The following is a 21094-nucleotide window of genomic DNA, read 5'->3' on the forward strand; positions in this document are numbered from 1 at the left end:
GTTCCTCAATTCAGATATTGGTTTCATTCTTTAATCTCACAATCTTATTAATATTTCGGCAGACAATTACGTTCAGATGATAGAATTTAGTGTTCTTATTGCCATCTTCAATCCATTGTTATCTTGATTTTTGGAACCATAGAAGTTCCTCTTCTTCCAGCAGCCTTGCCAATTACTTATGGAGTACTTGTAAATCATTTTATTAGAAGGTGGAAAAATTTGAGCACATTCCCCCTGAATTTTATACCAGAGAAAGAATTCTTGTAATCTCATTTTCATAGTGAAAACTTATTGGATTAAATCCCTTAATTTTTACTCTTCACATTAAAAAACATTACTATGTTCTCTAGTGATCTTCATCTCTATTTTCTACTTCGTATTTTTTATTGTTTTTCGCTTCCGTTCAGATATATAAGTCGGACTCTTTACCCAATAATTTGCATATTTGATTTGAATTTGTCATTCATATAAATATATTAAATGATAACTACTGAAATAATTTATTACTAATAAGCTTAAAAAATGACTATCTATGTTTATTAAAATATTAATTTGATGCTTATTAATTCAATAAGTCATAAAGAAGATTACAGACTTACAGTTCTTAAATGAAATAAAAAAGAGCAGTCTAATTGGGATTTGATCCCAAGATGAAGTAATTTTTAAATTTGTAGTTGGAGGAGGTATTTCACTTTTTCTCTTATTTTCAACGGGCTAATGAGGTGTGTCTGAGTAGGATGGAGTAGCGTTTATCCAACGCTAAACACAAGGTATATTTAACGATTTAGATTGTAAAAAGAAATTATTAGAATATAACAAAGAATCCTTTCGTACCAAACTCTGATTGATCTGCGCTGACGAAAGCAAGTGGGAGAAACATTCCATGGAATCTTAGCACACAGAGTTTGGCCACCAGACCAGGGTGTTGGGTGCACCTTAGTAGCATGCTGCTTGGAGTTTGGTCAACATTTACGGCACAATTGATCTGATATTTTATATGCTCCGTCGTTTTTGGACAAACCACGTGAAGTACCACGTCCTCTCGCACCCCATTGTCTAGGTCAAAAATCTTCCTTTATCAAGTTTCTATGCTTCAGATTCTTCTTCTCTTCGGTCATGTTGCCCTCAACTCATCCACTTGTGATTAGACCTGCCTCCCCACCTCATCTTCTAAAATTAACCTTATTGGCAAATTTGTACAAGTTTTCAAATAATATTGTGAGGAATAATAATATGTTTGGTTATGATGCAGTAACATTGACATGGAACACAATATTTTGACATGTTAATATGGAACACGATGCGATATGATATTTTAATACGTTAATTTTAAAAAATATTAAATTTTGACATGTTATGAGACATTTATATATTAAATATATTTTTAATTTATATAGTATATATTATATTAATATTCAATAATTTATGAAAAAAATAAGCTAAACTTATAATGCACATTAATTTTGTAAAGAAACATAAGATGTTCCAAATATTTATATTAGATCAATAAAATGATAATCGTAATCCAACGAATCTAATAGTTAAAACTAAAAATACAACGCAACGGAAATTTTAAACCCTTTTTTGAATCTCTGCAATGTTTGTTAAAATGTCAGAGAGTATCGGACATGACAGGTCAAAATTTTTGAAATGTCGATCTATCATAGATGTTTGGTATATAGAAATGGTATTGCCATAAAATGGTGACTTGATTAAAATAACTGTAGTAAGTGGCTGGATTTTGAGAATTTGATTCTTTTAAAGAATTGCACTTTAGAGAAAAAAATTGTGGAATTATTATTATTTATTAAAAAATTAATGTTTAAAATTGTGATAATATGTATGTGAATACATTATAAATTAATCTTCTCTATTAATTTTCCAATTAATGTTATAATTTTTTTTATGTTCACCCTTAACATTAAATAAGTCAAACTTTGATGATATTAGTTAGTGTTGGCAAAGATTAACCAAGTCAGTTATCAAATATATAACCGTATGTCTACTGACACATCATATGTTTGTCTTTTGTTAAACAGTTAAACTAAACCCCATAAGATATTAGTTGCTCATATTTATACCATCTTCTTGAGATATATAGTCCCACATTAATTAGATGGGCAACTAATATGGCCTTTATAAGGCCTTGGGCACTCCCACCCTTTGAGCTAGCTTTTGGAGTGGTGACCGTTCTTAACATGGTATCAGAGCCTCACCGTCCCCCGCTTTAAAAAGTGGAATTAAAAATAAAAAAAAACACAAAAAGGTAAACCAAAAATGGGCCTGTGCAATTTCCACGCTTCTAGCCTAAAAAGGCTCTTGCGTGAGGGGGCGTGTTGAGATATATAGTCCCACATTGATTAGATGGGCAACTAATATGGCCTTTATAAGGCCTTGGGCACTCCCACCCTTTGAGCTAGCTTTTGGAGTGGTGACCTCAAGGTTCTTAACACATCTTTTCATATACTCATATAATTAAGTCATTGGATAATATATCTTAGTAATCCAATAATTTTTTGCAATAGAAATTATTGTGTACATACTTCGCACAATTCGTTCAATTATTAAGTAAAGTTTAAGTTATCAAAACTCGTGTAAAAATAAGGGAAGAACTTTGTCATAAAATTAATCTATTTGTTTATTATTAATTTAGTGTAATTATATATATATATATATATATATATATATATATATATATATATATATATATTGTATAATAATTTAAGCAGCATTACAATTCGAAAGAATTAATTATAACGACTCTCTAAAACTCGTAATATTTATTAAGTTTTCGTTGGACACAAGTATACTTCGTTTTAATTTTTAGGTAACAAGAATACTTCGGTTTCGGAACAGTGACTAATGTATCACACAATGATCATATTTTTAACAGTATGCCACGCGAATAGTAATATTTGTCAAAATGCCATGTGTTCGAATTCGCTACAGCAGGAAGTGAACTCGGTTTGCTAATATGACATGTTTATGGTGGTCATCTAGTTCGCTACTTGGTGTAGCAAATTAGGTGACAATTAATATCTCTATGCTCTGACAAAAGCAGAACACGTGTCAGTGTCACAGAAGTTCGCCAGGAGTAATAGTGAACTAAGTAAAATTAGCCATTGAAAAATGTGGCTGACACATACAAATTCGCTACACTGAGAGACGAACTACATGCCAACTGTAAAAATATATTTACTTCTAATAACCTATAAAGGACCTGTCCTGTTGCTTTTGCAGAGTTGCTTCCGAGGAGAAAGGATGCCACTATATCTTCACAGAGTGACCCCTACTCATCAAAAAGTGCATATACCTTGCAAGTTTCGAACACTTCACACTCTATTTTTATTTTTATTTTCTGTTTTCTTTTGTTATAACATAGTCATCCTCTATGCTTCAAAGGTTGGTGTCGGAATTAAGAATATGGAATAAGAGTGTTTGGCAACATTGAGAATAAGAAGAATAATGTTATCAGGAAAATTGCAAACATCCAAAGATGTCGTGAACAAAATGACACTGCATTTTTGAAGTGCACAGAGGAGAATTGCCAAAAGCTTTTGTTGGAGGTGCTTCGAGAAGAAGAGTTGTTCTGGCCCTTCAGATTACCAAAAAAAAAAAAAAAAAACATGTCATCCTTAATTTTTCCTTGCATCTTTTTGTTTTTTCTACCTCTCTCCAAACAAAGAAACTGAAAAAGATAATGCTATTATGCTATTATACGGCTACATGGTGATTATGTAGACATGGGAGGCTTTATTATGTTTGAGTGATGAGGTTGTGTCTTTCAAATAGAGGTGGCTCAAGAAAAAAGAAAATGGTTATTATTATTGATTTGCCATATGATTGATTGAGATCATTTTCATAAGAAATAACTATATCAAGATAAAAAATGAGATAATTCTTTCCTATACTTTGTGTATATTTTTTTTAAAAATAATTACTTATATTAAAAAATTATCAAAATATACGAAAATAATTATATTAAAAATTGATTCAAATACATAGTCTACTCAAAATTCAGTTGATGGGAAGGATTTTTGGCTGGGTGTTTAGAAAAGTCCAAACAATAAAATAACGGGAAAGAGAAAAGTCCAAACAGTATAATAGCAACATCCTTATCAGTTTACTCAGCAGCAACTCTGCAAAAGCAATAGGACAGAAGGTGCTTTATAGGTCATTAGAAGCAAATATTTTTACAGGTTGCACATAGTTCGCTACTTAGTGTAGCGAACTTGTGTGTGTCAGGTATATATTTCAACAGCTAATTTTACTTAGTTTGCTATTACCTCTAGCGAAGTTCTGTGACACAGACACGTGTTCTGTTTTTGTCAGAGCAGAGGGGTATTAATTATCACCTAGTTCGCTACACCCAGTAGCAAACTAGATGATGACCACCAGAAACATGTCATATCAGCAAATCGAGTTCGCTTTCTGCTGTAGCCTCGGACACGTGGCATTTTGGCAAATATTACTGTTTGCATGACATATTGGTAAAATAATAACCAATGTGTGGTACATTAGTCACTGTTCCGTATACTTCATTTTTAATCTTAATATTTTTTATCCGAAATTAAGGATGAGTTCCATGCATATCTTTTTTCTTTTTAACAAAAAATTGAAATAAAGCTTTATACATTGATAAATTAATAAAGGGTATTATTTCTCTCAAGTTATATAAGAGGAAAAAAAATTTCAACACACTCAACCAATTGTGGGGCCCACCAAGAGAGATAAAAAAATAGCAGCTTAATTATCGATGTGATTATGTGGGATTTGGATTCTTTCATGTGAAAAAGTGGTCATGTGGTCGTGTTATTTTGATCACAGTCACTAACATTAAAAATCATACACTTTTCTCTTTCTTATCTCATTATCAATGAATGATTATGATCAAATAACATGACTACATGATCACTTTTTTACATGAAATGATCCAAATCTGATTATGTGAGTGCAGGAAAAAATTTCTATCTTATACAACTTGAGAAAAATATTACCCATTAACAAAAGGTACTTTTTCAAAAATTATCAATACAACTTTTTCTTAGGGCGTGTTTGGTTGGAGGATTATGTTGAGATAGATGGGTATTTGAGAAGTGGGATAATTGGATGCCTTTGTTTGGTTTAAACATTTGGAATATATGGCTACCTAAATGATTATCCCACCGAAACAATTTGCATAGGTATCTGTTTGAGAAACTCAGCCAAATAATCCCTCTTGATACATGGTATTATTGCATGTTAGCCGGCCAAATAAACTATGCAGGATGTCAACCGACCAACTAATCCTCCTACCTAGTATCCAAATTAAAATGGAAGCCACAAAAAAAACTAAAAAGACACTAGTCATGCTTTTCAAAAAAAAATTATAAACAGGGATATTTTCGTAATATCAACTTTTTTCCCATCTATATTTTATCTACAACAAAACTTAGACTTTATAAAAGTTACCTAATTTTTCCGGTTAAATTTTTTTCAACCAAAAAACTTTTTTTTATATTTTCCTACCAAACTCACTTTCCTACCATTTTCTACCATTTCTCTATGAATATCATTTCCCTATTATTTATAAAATTTCTCCTCAACCAAACGCCCCCTTAGAGTGTTTTGGACTAGGCCCAACAACCCCGTTTTTTATGTCCTAAATCCGGATCCACATGGATTGCGAGTATCACGACCAACAAAGAGCAACGGAGTTCCTCTCATTCCTTATCCTGAGTCAATCAAAGATGAGAAAACTTGCTTCGCGATTTTATGGCCAGATTTAACCTACGAAATAGATTAATTTTGAGGACTTCTAGAGAGGGAAAAAAACTGCAAGATAAACCATTATTATTGATCTATAAAGGAAATATTAATCTCATGTCATATGAGACAACAACTCTCTCATGGGTTCAACTTCAATTTTTTTCCCTATTTTTTCGCGCAATGGGACCCACATCAATTTGTGAGTGCAACACGAGATAAATATCTTCTGTTGCATAAGAAAATATAATCCCTTGATCTAATGGTGAGAAATTGGAGTAATTTACACGCAGTTATTGGTTCAAACATCAAGATCACCATTGCATTAAGGGAATAAAAAAAACTGCAAAGACTATGAATATGATTTTTACAATTCTATTTACTGAATCCTTTTTAAGTTAATGATTTGTTTTTCCACACCAAAAAAAAATGACTTGTTTTTTATTCATCCATTAGAATGGAATTTTGATTCTATTTGCCAATTAGACAATAAAAAATGATCTCTCCAATTTTTTCATCCTCCAGCACTTAACAATTAGAAGTAACTATATAATCATTTGAGGGTTGATGATGTTGGTTGGAGAGACCAAGAGCAATAATACCTATTCTTGCTTCCGAAAAAAAAAATGTGAAGACAAAAGTCTGCCATTTTGAATACTATCGTCGCATCATTGATTGGGTGTGACATTCCAATTAAAATGCCCCATTTTATGTGTTATATGTACGGAATAGAAAAAAAAATCTAAGTTTAATTTTGAGAAAAACAAGTATTATGTTATTGGAAAATTCTTAGATCATGTCATAGAGACAATCAATTGTGGGAGTCACTATTTTTAAAATAAAATAAAAGTAAAAGAATTTATGGGCCCATGATAAACCTTGAGTTTATCTTGTTTTATGGACTAAATTAATATAAATTATTAAGTTGAAGAAGTCAAAAACTAGGGTTTTAATATGATAATCATGAATTTTATGAATAATTAATTAAATGAATAATATTTGCTATTTTAAGGGATTTGATGACAAAGAGATTCAAATATGAAGATTTTGGATTAAGGGAAATCAAATCAGAAAATATGATGGATCAAGGTGGAAACAAGAAGATTGAAGATATTATCAAGTTGTTAGCAGAGGGAGCTTAAGCCCCCATTTCGAAGCTTAAGCTCCCTAAAAACGTATTTGCCACTGCCTCTAGGCGCTTAAGCCCCCAACTCAGGGCTTAAGCACGGACCAAGAAGAAAATTTCAAGTCGAGGAGCGCGCTTCAGCTCCCTCCAGCGCCCTTCAGCTCCCTCCAGCGTGCTTAAGAGCGCAATGCGAATCTGAAATCACCGTCCTAGGGGGCTTAAGCGCGCGAAGCAAGCTTAAGCGCCCCGAAAGATCCAACTTAGGCCCATTCGAGTTTTCTACTCGGATACGAACTCTTGGCCAATAAAAGCACCATTGAGGACCAGAATTAATTAACATTCATATTACAAAACAATTCTGGGTGCTTGAAGGCTGAAGGAACACGGAGAAACATCAGATTCATGTTCGTGAGCGGCGGAAACGGATCAACGTCAAGTTTTCACTTGAGATATTGAAGATTCACCAATCACCTATGGAGTTTGGGGGAGCTTTTATATTGTCTTTTGTTCTTGATTTTGCTATGTCTGGCTAGTTCTTTAAGTAGTTAGGATTAGATGGATTTTAGTCGATTTATTATGCTTTGAACAATTCGTCTGTTAATTTTCCTTTATATCATGAATGAAGTTATCTATTTTTAATGCTTTATATAGGGTTGAATCGTATATAATGATCATCGGTAAATGCATGACAATAGGGATGTTGGTGTGTGATCCATATCTGATAACTTCATCGTAAACGTTATGATTCTAAGGATAGACATAGGGTTTGCGTAATCTTTAAGATTCTTGAACTTAATGCTTATGTTCTTGGGGAATAACCGGGGAACTAGGGTTCTTCCAAGATTGTGAAGGTTTAGGGTAACAAGAGATTGAGCCCTAATTACATGCGAAAGAATTGATTAGATTGATATTAAGGACGATTAACATTAAGAAGCAATTCAAACGTAATAAAGAGATAAAAGGAAATCGACACCCTAGCTACGTTCTTTTAAATTAGTTAATCTCATCTTTAATTTCTTGCTTTTATTCTTGATTCGTTAGAGTAAATCACATGTTTAAATTCTTATTTTAATTCTTGTGTTTAATGTTTTAAATTCCAAATCCAAAATTCTGTTCCAAATACAACTTTGATTGTCCAACTTAAGTTGCGATAGTGAATTGGTGCTTGAACCGTAATCCTCGTGGGAATGATCTCTTACTTAATCATTATATTACTTGTACGATCGATGCACTTGCCGTGAGAAGCAACAAGTTTTTGGCGCCGTTGTCGGGGATTACTATTTCAACATTAATAGTAGCTATTAATTCTTTAGATTGGACCTTATTTTATGTTATTTAAATTCAGTTTTATTTTTATTTTATATAAACTATTTTCTGGTTTATGCAAGGTACCGTTGACACCGACTCCTTGCAATTTGACCCGGAGATAGAGAAAACAGCAAAAAGAAACAGAAAACTTGCTAAAGAAAGAAGACAGCAAGAGAAAGAAGCTTCAAGCTCAACAGAACCAAGAGAAGAAGCAATGGCGGAAGAAAATAGAGTTTCTCCTCCACCTCCAAGAACATTGGGAGATTATATGACTCTCGCTAGAGTTCCACAGACAGCGAGCATTGTTAGACCACAGGTGGAAGCTAACAACTTTGAACTCAAGCCGGCACTGTTACAATTAATTCAGAAGGATCAATTTTTCGGAGGAAGCACGGAAGACCCCTACAGTCATCTGGAAGACTTCCTGTTTTACTATGACATGCTAAAAATGAACGGAGTCTCACCGGACTCCATCTTGCTTAGACTGTTTCCATGCTCACTGAAGGACGAAGCAAAGGCTTGGCTGCATTCACTACCTGAAGGAAGTATCATCTGCTGGGATGACTTGGCTACAAAATTCTTGGCCAGATTTTTCTCATCTTTGAAATTGGTGAAGCTCAAGGCGGATATCACTTCTTTTGAACAAAAGGAAAGTGAGTCTTTATATGAAGCGTGGGAAAGATTCAAAGGACTATTCAGGAAATGTCCACAGCATGGCATTGAAGATTGGGATAAAGCGAGAATTTTCTTTCAAGGAATGACGCCAAACACCAGGACCTTAGTGAACACCGCAGCAGGAGGATCACTGAAAACGAAAACTCCGGAAGAAGCTTGGGAATTGCTAGAATCTCTAGCATCTCAAGAGTTTGATAATGCTCCAGTATCACAAAGGAGAGCGGGGATTATGAAGCTGGAAGGCTATGATGCCATCTTATCTCAGAATGAGCAGATTTTACAATCCAATAAGAAACAGCAACAACAACTAGATGCTCTTGCAAAGCAGTTATCTGAATTTCAAGTTTCTTCTGTTAATACTCCAGTAGCTTCTGTTAATACTCCTTCTATCATTTGTGATATTTGTGCAGGTGCTCATGCTACTGACGACTGCAGGGCACCCGAAACTGTGGATGTTAAAGGAATTTGGCATGATCAAAAAGCTCCATATAATTCGGGGAGGAACCAATACGGCAATAACCAGAATCAAGGGTGGAGAAATAAGAATCAAAATCAACACCCAGGATTTAGTTATAGTTCGAACCATCAACTGGACCCCCCTATGCAAGTTCAACAGCAACCTCCACAACAATCAGAATGGGAGAAGGCCTTTGCACAACTATCCAAGACCACATCAGACTACGTTCAAAGTACCAATGCTTTCAGAGAAGACACTTCAGCCTTTATGCAAGAGACCAGGGCCTCATTCCGAAATCAAGAAACCTCTATCTGGAATCTTGAAACACAGATCGGTCAATTGTCAAGGCAGTTCAATGAGAGAGCTCAAGGCACCTTTCCAAGTAACACAGACGTTAACCCAAACGCACACTGCAAGGCCATTACCACTAGAAGTGAGATAATAATTGAACCTGTGATAAAGCCTTCAGTAGAAAAAAGGAAAGTTGATGAACCTAGAATTGAAGAAGAAAAAGAAAAGGAAGTTGACAAGGAACCTGTTGCAGAGAAAACTGTTCCTGAAAAGAAAGAGTTCAAATGGGAGAAAAAGAAAGCTCAAGAAAGACAAGAAAAGTCGTTGGAGCTCTCACCTTATGCAAAGATTCCATATCCGCAGAGGTACAGAGAGGAAATCAAAAGCAGCAGTATTCCAAGTTCCTTGACATCTTCAAGAAGCTACAAATCACTATTCCATTTGCTGAAGCCTTGGAGAACGTGCCAAATTACGCAAAGTTCATGAAAGATCTTCTATCAAGGAAGCGTAAACTGAAAGAGTGTGTGACCGTGACTTTGACAGAAGAGTGCAGTGCTATAATTCAGAAAAAGTTTCCTCCAAAACTCCAGGATCCTGGAAGTTTCAGCATTCCCATAGAAATTGGCAACATTGATGTGGGAAAGGCGTTATGTGACTTGGGAGCTAGTATTAATCTTATGTCGTTATCCATTTGCAAGGCTCTGGGTACTCATGAATTGAAGCCGACTAAAGTTTCACTACAGTTAGTAGACAGATCTACCAGAAGGCCAGATGGAGTTATTGAAGATGTCTTGGTGAAGATTGATAAATTCATATTCCCTGCAGACTTTGTCATCTTAGACATGCAAGAGGATGCTGAAATCCCCTTACTTTTGGGAAGACCCTTTTTAGCCACTGCAAGGGCTATGATTGATGTGGAGCAAGGCAAGCTGATGTTGCGGGTTAATGATGAAACTGTAACGATTGATGTTCTTGAGTCTATGAAACATCCTTCCGACAGAGGAGATTGCTTCAAGGTTGATATAATCAATGATGCAGTGTTAGATACAGTTGATGAAATACTCCAACCACTAATGGAATTGGAGTCATTAGAAGAAGATCTATTGAAAAATGCAACTGAAGCAACAGAAGGAGAACAAGAGGTTGAAAAGCTAGAAATGAAGGTTGATGATATTACTAAAGGAGCACCAAAGGTTGAATTGAAAGAGCTTCCTCCTACTTTGAAATATGCATTTCTCGGAGAAAGCAAGACATACCCGGTGATTATCAATGTAAATTTATCAACCGCCGAAGAAGAAAAATTACTGAAAGTGTTGAAAGAGCACAAAACAGCTATATGATGGTCTATTACAGACTTGAAAGGAATAAACCCATCTTTTTGCACTCATAAAATATTGGTGGAGAATGATGTGAAACCAGTCAGATAACCACAGAGAAGATTGAATCCAACTATGAAAGAAGTTATGAGAAAAGAAGTCGTGAAGCTCTTGGATGCTGGTATGATCTATCCAATTTCTGATAGTGCATGGGTGAGTCCGGTACAAACAGTTCCAAAGAAATGTGGGATCACAGTGGTACGTAATGAAAACATTGAGTTGATTCCTACAAGAACTATTACCGACTCGAGAATGTGCGTCGACTACAGGAGACTAAATGTCGCTACAAGGAAAGATCATTTTCCTCTAACATTCTTAAATCAAATGTTGGAGAGACTAGCGGGACATTCATTTTATTGTTTCCTTGACGGCTATTCCGGATATATTCAAATAGCGGTTGCTCTAGAAGATCAAGAGAAGACAGCTTTCACCTGTCCTTATGGTGTGTTTGCTTACAGACATATACCCTTCGGGTTATGCAATGCACCCGCCACATTTCAAAGGTGTATGCTATCCATATTCTCTGATATGATTGAAAATTTTATTGAAATATTTATGGATGATTTTTCTATCTTCGGTTCATCTTTTGATGTTTGCTTAACTAACTTAGCTTGTGTTTTGCAGAGATGCCAAGAGAGTAATTTAGTACTCAACTGGGAAAAATGCCACTTTATGGTAAGAGATGGAATAATCTTAGGCCATAAGATCTCTGAAAAGGGGATTGAAATTGATAGAGCAAAGTTCTCACTTATAGAAAGACTTCCCCCTCCCTCTAATGTGCGTAGTTTTCTTGGACATGCAGGTTTCTATCGGCGCTTCATCATAGATTTCTCAAAGATAGCCAAGCCACTCTGCAAATTATTGGCCAAAGAAGAAGAGTTCAACTTTGACAATGATTGTTTGATTTCTTTTAATCTCTTGAAAGAAAAATTGACTACCGCACCTATTATCACTTCACCTAATTTTGAATTACCTTTTGAATTGATGTGTGATGCTAGTGATTATGCTATAGGTGCAGTTTTAGGTCAAAGAAAAGATAAACTATTGCATGTTATATATTATGCTAGTAAGATTCTGAATGAAGCACAAATGAATTACACTACTACTGAAAAAGAATTGCTAGCTGTTATATATGCTTTTGATAAATTTAGAATCTATTTGCTAGGATCTAAAGTTATTGTATATACTGATCATGCTGCCTTGAAATACTTATTGACTAAACAGGATGCTAAGCCAAGACTACTTAGGTGGATGCTTCTACTTCAGGAATTTGAGATAGAAATCAGAGACAAAAAGGGAGTAGAGAACCGGGTAGCTAATCATCTCTCTAGACCTCAAGAGAAAGAACTTCAAGACAGTTCGGAATTGATAATCAGAGATGAGTTTCCAGATGAACAAGTCCTCTCAGTCAGCACACTGCCATGGTTTTTGAATGAGCAAGCTCTTGCAGTGGACACTCCACCATGGTTTGCAGACTTTGCAAATTTCAAAGCGGCTGGGACAATTCCTAAGGAGTTTTCATGGCAACAACGGAAAACGTTTCTGCGTGATGTGAAAAGATACTTCTGGGATGAACCATTCTTATTCTACACATGTTCTGATGGAGTCATTAGAAGATGCAACCCTGAAGAAGAGATGAAAGATGTTCTATGGCACTGTCACGATTCAGACTACGGAGGCCACTTCGCAGGAGAAAGGACGGCTGCAAAAGTTCTTATGAGTGGGTTCTATTGGCCCACTTTATATAAAGATGCCAGAAAATTCGTGGAATCTTGTGACCGCTGCCAAAGAACGGGGAACATATCAAGGAGACATGAAATGCCACTGAACAACATCATGGAAGTAGAAATCTTCGACGTTTAGGGCATTGACTTCATGGGGCCTTTCCCCACTTCATACGACAATAAATATATCTTGGTGGCGGTAGATTACGTCTCTAAATAGGTTGAAGCAGTTGCTTTGCCTACCAATGATTCTAGAGTCATGATCAACTTCTTCAAGAAAAACATCTCCGTGAGGTATGGAGTACCAAGAGCAATGATCAGTGACGGAGGCACACATTTCTGCAACAGACAAGTTGAATATGTGCTCGCAAAATACAGCGTTAGACACCGCATTGCCACACCATATCATCCACAAACCAGTGGGCAAGTGGAAATATCAAACCGGGAACTGAAGCGTATCCTTGAGAAAACAGTGGGAAGCTCCCGGAAAGATTGGGCTCGCAAGCTAGATGATGCACTATGGGCATACCGAACAGCGTTCAAGACACCGATAGGAATGTCACCGTTTCAAATGTTGTTCAGAAAAGCATGTCACCTACCGGTGGAGATGGAACACAAGGCTTTGTGGGCTGTCAAATTCTTAAACTTTGATACAAAAGCGGCAAGTGAAAAGAGGTTGTTACAACTGGATGAGTTAGACGAATTCAGATTGTCAGCGTACAAAAGTGCCAGTTTGTATAAAGAGAAAATAAAACTCTAGTGTATGGAAGAAAAGGTGAAAAGAGGAAAAAGACAAAAAGTGGTGGAAAAGAAAAGAAAAAGAAAAAGGTTGAACTGTTTATCTGTACAAAAATGGAAAAGAAAAACAAGAAAAGGAAAAGAAATAAAAGACTCATATTTTATGAATAAGTGGAAGAAGAAAAGAGGAGAAAAATAAGAGAAAACCTAGATGATTCTTTCCTTCTACCTAAGCCACGTTACAACCTTAACAAAGACCTCTTGATTGACTTTGTATACCAGTAAGACTGTGGAGAGTGAGAATATAAACAAGCTTATGGTAATGTTAACTCAGTGAAGTAAGAGTGAAACACATACCCTTAAACATTGAGTGTGAGTGAATAAATAAAAATCCAGTGAGAGGGTGTTATGAATCAAAATTAAACTACTCTTTATTTTGAGAACTTATGTTATGATTTTATGACTAGTGAATGTATGCTTGAACTTAATGTATCATTGCTATTAAACTTGAATACTTTGGTATCTCATTATTGGTCAGTTTCTTGTCTGTTATTCATTGAGCATGCCTAGCCATCTCCAAACTTTCCCATAGTTTTATTCTAATTAATTGCTGAGGACAACAATGTTCAAATCTGGGAATTGTTTGATAAATCTTGAGTTTATCTTGTTTTATGGACTAAATTAATATAAATTATTAGGTTGAACAAGTCAAAAACTAGGGTTTTAATATGATAATCATGAATTTTATGAATAATTAATTAAATGAATAATATTTGCTATTTTTAAGGGATTTGATGACAAAGAGATTCAAATATGAAGATTTTGAATTAAGGGAAATCAAATCAGAAAAGATGATGGATCAAGGTGGAAACAAGAAGATTGAAGATATTATCTAGTTGTTAGCAGAGGGAGCTTAAGCCCCCATTTCGAAGCTTAAGCTCCCTAAAAACGCATTTGCCACTGCCTCTGGGCGCTTAAGCCCCCAACACAGGGCTTAAGCGCGGACCAAGAAGAAAATTTCAAGTCGAGGAGCGCGCTTCAGCTCCCTCCAGCGCGCTTAAGCGCGCAACGCGAATCTGAAATCACCGTCCTAGGGGGCTTAAGCGCGCGAAGCAAGCTTAAGCGCCCCAAAAGATCCAACTTAGGCCCATTCGAGTTTTCTACTAGGATACGAACTCTTGGTCAATAAAAGCACCATTGAGGACCAGAATTAATTAACTTTCATATTACAAAACAATTCTGCGTGCTTGGAGGCTGAAGGAACGCGGAGAAACATCAGATTCATGTTCGTGAGCGGCGGAGACGGATCAACGTCAAGTTTTCACTGGAGATATTGAAGATTCACCAATCACCTATGGAGTTTGGGGGAGCTTTTATATTGTCTTTTGTTCTTGATTTTGCTATGTCTGGCTAGTTCTTTAAGTAGTTAGGGTTAGATGGATTTTAGTCGATTTATTATGCTTTGAACAATTCGTCTGTTAATTTTCCTTTATATCATGAATGAAGTTATCTGTTTTTAATGCTTTATATAGGGTTGAATCTTATATAATGATCATCGGTAAATGCATGACAATAGGGATGTTGGTGTGTGATCCATATATGATAATTTCATCGTAAACGTTATGATTCTAGGGATAGACATAGGGTTTGCGTAATCTTTAAGATTCTTGAACTTAATGCTTATGTTCTTGGGGAATAACCGGGAAACTAGGGTTCTTCCAAGATCGTGAAGGTTTAGGGTAACAAGGGATTGAGCCCTAATTACATGCGAAAAAATTGATTAGATTGATATTAAGGACGATTAACATTAAGAAGGAATTCAAACGTAATAAAGAGATTAAAGGAAATCGACACCCTAGCTACGTTCTTTTAAATTAGTTAATCTCATCTTTAATTTCTTGCTTTTATTCTTGATTCGTTAGAGTAAATCACATCTTTAAATTTTTATATTAATTCTTGCGTTTAATGTTTTAAATTCCAAATCTAAAATTCTGTTCCAAATATAACTTTGATTGTCCAACTTAAGTTGTGATAGTGAATTGGTGCTTGAACCGTAATCTTCGTGGGAACGATCTCTTACTTAATCATTATATTACTTGTACGATCGGTGCACTTGCCATAAGTAGCAACAATCCACTTTTATGTGTCTGTAAGAAAATTAGTTATGTCGTATGAAAAGAGAAAAATATTACGCTTTTAATTTTTTACGGATGTATAGATAATGCTGTCCAAGGTTAATGCAATGACGTGTGCAATAAAACAAGAACAATTTAATTTAATGATTGATGAATGTGCTGATATTACGCATAAAAAGGAATCTCAAAAAGGTCAACGTGAGAAGCAAATTAAAGTGGGGCAACGTCATCCACGCAATCCCTTTCAGGTAGACCCAAAGTGGCGACTTGTTTCACAACTTGCAGTAACATATAAATCCAAACATTAAGAAAGGAAAAAGTGTCTCATTTTTTTTTTTTTATAACATAAAGTGTCTCATTTTAAAGAATATAAAGTTGTGTTATTTTAAGAGAGAGAAAGAAATAGATAAAAGAGAAGAGAGTTGACAAAAAAATAAAGGTGTGGATTCCACCAATTTGTGAGAGTAAAAAAATATAATTTGTGTCATTTAAAAAGATAAACATTTTTCCCTTAAAAAAAAGGATCATCGTTCCTTATCCCGTGTTATGGATGACTTTTGACCAGTGGCGTAGCCAGGTATATTATGGGTGTGGCTTTAATTTGGGTTAAATTTTAACAAAATGTATTTATTATATATAATTATATAATTAATTATAATTTGATCGTATTAAAATTATAAACTGGCCCGGGCTACAATCTGTAATTTGACGTTATCTAAAACTTAAAATATTTTTTGTGAAAAAATTGAGTAAGTTGTATTAGATTATGTGTCTAATTTTCACATGTATAAAAAAAATTATTTTTCGTAAAATTAAAAAATATTTAATAAAATTATAACTCTTCTTAGTGCTGCTTGCTCAGATGTTTTATATTTAATATAATTTAAATATATTATGATATGAACTAACTAAAATAAAAAAAAAATACACATTTTTTGGCCCGAGCTCAAATTGGAGTCTGGCTCCGCTGCTATAGACCATCTTTAGAATGAAACTTGGAGATGGGGTTATAACATCCATGAAAGAATAATAATAACAAGGGAAAAAGAAGTATCCTTTTGAATGACACAAGCTTGTGTCATTTTAGGTGTTTTACACAAAATACGACCTGTTGTACTTTGTGTAAAACTGAAAAGTTTTTTTTTTTCTCTCCCCAGTCACATCGCTGACGTGTAAAGTGAAAAAAAGTAATTTTTCAGAATTACACAGAGTACGACCGGTCGTACTCTGTGTAAATCACTAAAAGCACACAACTTGTGTCCTTTTAAATGAGACACACTAAACCCTAATAACAAAGAAAGAAACAAAAATTTGCTGCGACTAGGAATGATGTTTATAATATCATGAAATAATATAATCTCTTCTTTTAATTATGTAATTAAGTGATAGAATATAATTGAAAAAATACCAAATAATAGTAATAGCGTGATAAGTTGTAAAAATAATTATGAAAGAAAAAGAGTCTAAAATGAAGCAACGTGATTGAAAAACAACAAATTATGATGACAAGGCAACTAGTTATGAAAATAATATTGAGGCAACATCATTATAAAATACCAAATGGTGATAACAAGGTGATTAATTATATAAGTAATAATAAAAAATATTATTGAAAAATACCAAAATACATGATTAGCTATAATAGCAATAATAAGGAAAAAATAGTCTAAAGATGGTAGTAATATCAAACTTCTTGTTTAGAGGAAGAATGTATATAAATAGGTGGGTTTTAGTAGAAGTTGGAGGACAAAAAATTGGATAGAGTGAGAAGCAAATGGTGAGAGCGAGAGAAATAGAGAGATGAGGGCACACTAGAAGATTGAAAGAAAGTGTCGAGTAAATAAACATATATTCAAAGTGAAACACCGAGTAGGCGGGGAGAGAATTGTAAATACGAGGTATATTTGAGCTCATATTATCAAAATTCATATACTCATAGTTCTTTAAGTTGTATATATGTACTTGTAGAGTGTATATTTATTTTCAAACACTTCCTTCTTGTATTTTTGAGTTGAAAGGGTTGTATTGTTTGAGAAGTAGCCAAATACCTAAGTATATTTGGAGAGAATTGTAAGGTTTCCAAGTACTTGTAAACTTTGAGGTTATAAGGTATCCAAGAATCCGAAATCTTGGAAGATTGCAGCGATTTGTCAAGCACCCGAGAAGTTTGACCATTAGTGAGATTTGATTGAGCGGCTTCAGTCTCGACGTAAGTCACAAGTGGTGGTGACTGAACCAGAATATATTGTGTTTGCAATTCCCCTCTTTATTTCCAACACTTTAATTGCCTCTTTGATATCTAGTACGTGTAAGCATAGGTTCTATAATTATGATATATTATATGCTATGAATTATTTGAATGTATTAGTTAGATTTTCATATATCAAAGTTTGTTTGGAATGATAATTTAGAAATGAGAAGGGGGTTTTTACAAAAATTTTGTAATACTGAATTCACCCCCCGAGTATGGAAGCCACATCCCTAATAAGAATATGGGTTCTATTCCTATCAAATACATATTTGGGGAGAGATGAAGAGCTTTAACTGTGACTAAGTCTCGACTCGGGATCAGTCTCATAGCTGACTCAAATAGTTGAAACTTGTGGGGATATCCGGGAGACCGACTCGCCTCAAAGAAATAATTATGATCGATATAACAAAAGAAAAAGTGAAACACCAATTGATAATCCTGACTTCTACTTTCCCCCAATACTTAGGTGTGTAAATAGTGACATTATACCACATCCAAACTTTATTATAAATATTTTTATTTTCAATTTTTTATGTTGGCTTTATGAATGAAAAGTTGTAATTTTTTTTATTACTTTTTTTAAGGAACAAGGCATAAAACAGAGTTAGGTGGCTTGTTTTGTTTAATGGTTTTTATAGCATTTATATTGATTATAATGTTATTTCATAAATATATTGGTTTAGATAATATTAAGAAATGTTATGGAAAGATATTATAGATTTTGTGAATTGTTTATAATTTTATGTTTGAAACTTGAGAAAATTGTAATGTATTGAAGAATTAATTATGAAATTTCGATATGTCCCTGATTGGTTTTACCTTAAGAATTTTGTATATTATGATTTATGTTTTTGAAATCAGTTTTTGGGGAATGACTTATTCAGAACAATGTTATAAAAATCGGACTGATCTGGCCGGGTCGACATAGAAACCGGTGAACCGGTCATGTAATCGGTTCGGTTTTCATATTGGATTGACCATGTTACAGAATCGGTGTGACCCGGTGCAACCTGATCGGTTTTCGTAAAAATCGGTGACCCAATCGGTTCAACTGGTGACCCATCCCGGTCTATAAAAAAAATCTAATTTATTTTCATAAATTAATATCTTCTTTTTTTTACTCTCAAACACAAATGATTTGTTTTCTTTTGAAATATTTGAGTGATTTGTAGCTTATTAACTTTCATAGATTATGTACCTATAACGATAATATTATCTTGATTATGCAATATGCAGGGAATTTTGATTTGATTTATAGTTAGAGATGTCGTTTACTAAACCTGAAACACTAGTATCACAAATATTATATGTTTGATTGATCTTTTGTTGGACAATGATGTGTAATTTATTATTTTCATATTAAAATATTTGAAATTGGTATATTTCTTACAAGTATTTAAGTATATTTATAGTTTTTTAATATAAATTATAGATTTACATATACTTACCGGGTCATGCGGTTGAACCAGTGACCCACTGGTTGAACCAGTGACCCACTGGTTGAACCAGTGACCCGATGACCCAGTACCTCGACCGAGTCAATAATCGGGCCGAGTTTAATAACATTGATTCAGAACACTAAAACCTAACAACTAGGGGTGTTCATCAACCGATCCAAACCGATTTAAACCGCGAAAACCGAACCGAAAAACCGATAACCGAATAAATCGAAAACCGAAAAACCGAAAATCGAAAAAAAACCACAAATTTTAATTGGATTGGATCGGTTTTCGGATGGGTTGATGAAAACCGATCCAATATATTAATTCTCCTCTACCTACTTGGTCATTTCCCCAACCATAGCGCAAAAATTTCTAAATCCAAGACTCATTAACTCATCAATTAAACCAAAAAAAAACTTAGTCACCTCTCATCAACTATAGTATTGTTTACTGATATATTTGTATTTCAAAAAAAAAAAATTTACAAAGCCAATATATACAAAAGATGTTATTTGCACACTAATCATGAAACTAATTTTAGGATATTCAAAAAACCGAAAACCGATTCAATCCAAACCGAAAAAAATTGGATTGGATCAGATTTGAAAAAAAAATCTAAACCGAATGTATGATTATATGATCAAACCGAAAAGATTGGATCGGATGAGTTTTGCTTCCAAAACCGATCCAATCCATACCGCGAACACCCCTACTAACAACTGTGGGTGTTAACCTTGATGCATAAAGACTTGTGTATAGGCAAAAAAATTTATTTCACATTTAATAGATTTCAAACAAAAACGAATTTGAATCCTTATCTGTATGCTTATATTACCCATCCATGCATGACAAAGCAATTAAAGAAGGTTATTGATGGAACATTTATTGTTATTGGAATTGATCATATGACATAATTCCTAAATTAATGGTGAAAAATTATATTCCATATTACGTTTGACATCATAGTTATTGAACTAAAGTTGGAAGATCATAACCTATTAAATTAATTTATGTGGTATTGATTTCTCAACAAAGTTATAATGGTAGATAGAGAGGATTTTGGGATAGAAGATTAAGATATTGGGAAAGAGACTTTAATGATTTTTTCTTTCTTCATTTTGATGGACGAGGACTATTGAAAAGCGGTGTTTTAAAATTCACATCGATTATCGATTCGGTCGAGGTATTGAGTCATTGGTTCTACCGGATATACTATTCACATATTAAAATATTATTTATAATAATATGAAAAAAGTGAGTGGTAATAAATGCTATAAGTGAAAGAAGAATATTATCTCTATATACAACAGAAAGTGGCAACATTATATTTTTTTATCTTGACAGTTTATATAATTTTCAATTTTTTAATCAAATTCTCATACAGCTAATTGGAATGCATAAATTGGCGCATTCCATTATCTCTTGTGAGTCCAAACCTGTCAAGGAAGTATAAGAAATTTGTGAATCAATGTTAAAAGTGGATTTCGCGAATATCAACGACCATAACAAGCTGGTTAAAAAGTGAGATAGAATAGATCATCATCTTCAGGATTTTATGTATTTTGAGACGATATAGAGCAAATGTCAGATAAAAAATTACTGCACTATAAATATTCCTTTATAAATATAAAGGCATAACCGATGAAAATAATAATACCAATTATCCAAATGCTTTTATAAAATTTAGATTCTTTTAATTACAGAATATATTAATAGGAAGAAAATAATGTATGCACATCTGCGGAGGGATAAAAAGTTGGCTATTATACATAGTCCCAACTAGAGCGTTGTTTCTTTTTTAATTTTTTAAGTTGAAAAATCAAATT

General features: G+C 34.0%; 1 protein-coding gene and 1 non-coding gene across 2 annotated transcripts; one reads left to right on the forward strand and one right to left on the reverse strand.

Moving 5' to 3' along the window:
- Positions 1-8792: 8792 nt before the first annotated feature.
- On the reverse strand, positions 8793-8899 carry LOC133307237 (small nucleolar RNA R71). The gene has a single exon (XR_009751018.1). It is a non-coding gene; the product is annotated as a small nucleolar RNA R71 (small nucleolar RNA).
- A 1185-nt stretch (positions 8900-10084) lies between these two features.
- On the forward strand, positions 10085-10942 carry LOC133307202 (uncharacterized). Its single transcript, XM_061507670.1, has one exon. The coding sequence runs from the start codon at positions 10085-10087 to the stop codon at positions 10940-10942; it is 858 nt and encodes a 285-aa protein (XP_061363654.1).
- Positions 10943-21094: the final 10152 nt, after the last annotated feature.

Source organism: Gastrolobium bilobum, unplaced genomic scaffold (assembly GCF_033153095.1).
Source record: "Gastrolobium bilobum isolate Gb01-03AN ecotype WA unplaced genomic scaffold, APGP_CSIRO_Gbil_v1 utg1853, whole genome shotgun sequence".
Lineage (NCBI taxonomy): Eukaryota > Viridiplantae > Streptophyta > Magnoliopsida > Fabales > Fabaceae > Gastrolobium > Gastrolobium bilobum.

Coding starts and splice junctions, on each gene's coding strand:
- LOC133307202 (XM_061507670.1), top strand. CDS start 10,085: ATGAAAGATCTTCTATCAAGGAAGCGTAAACTGAAAGAGTGTGTGACC.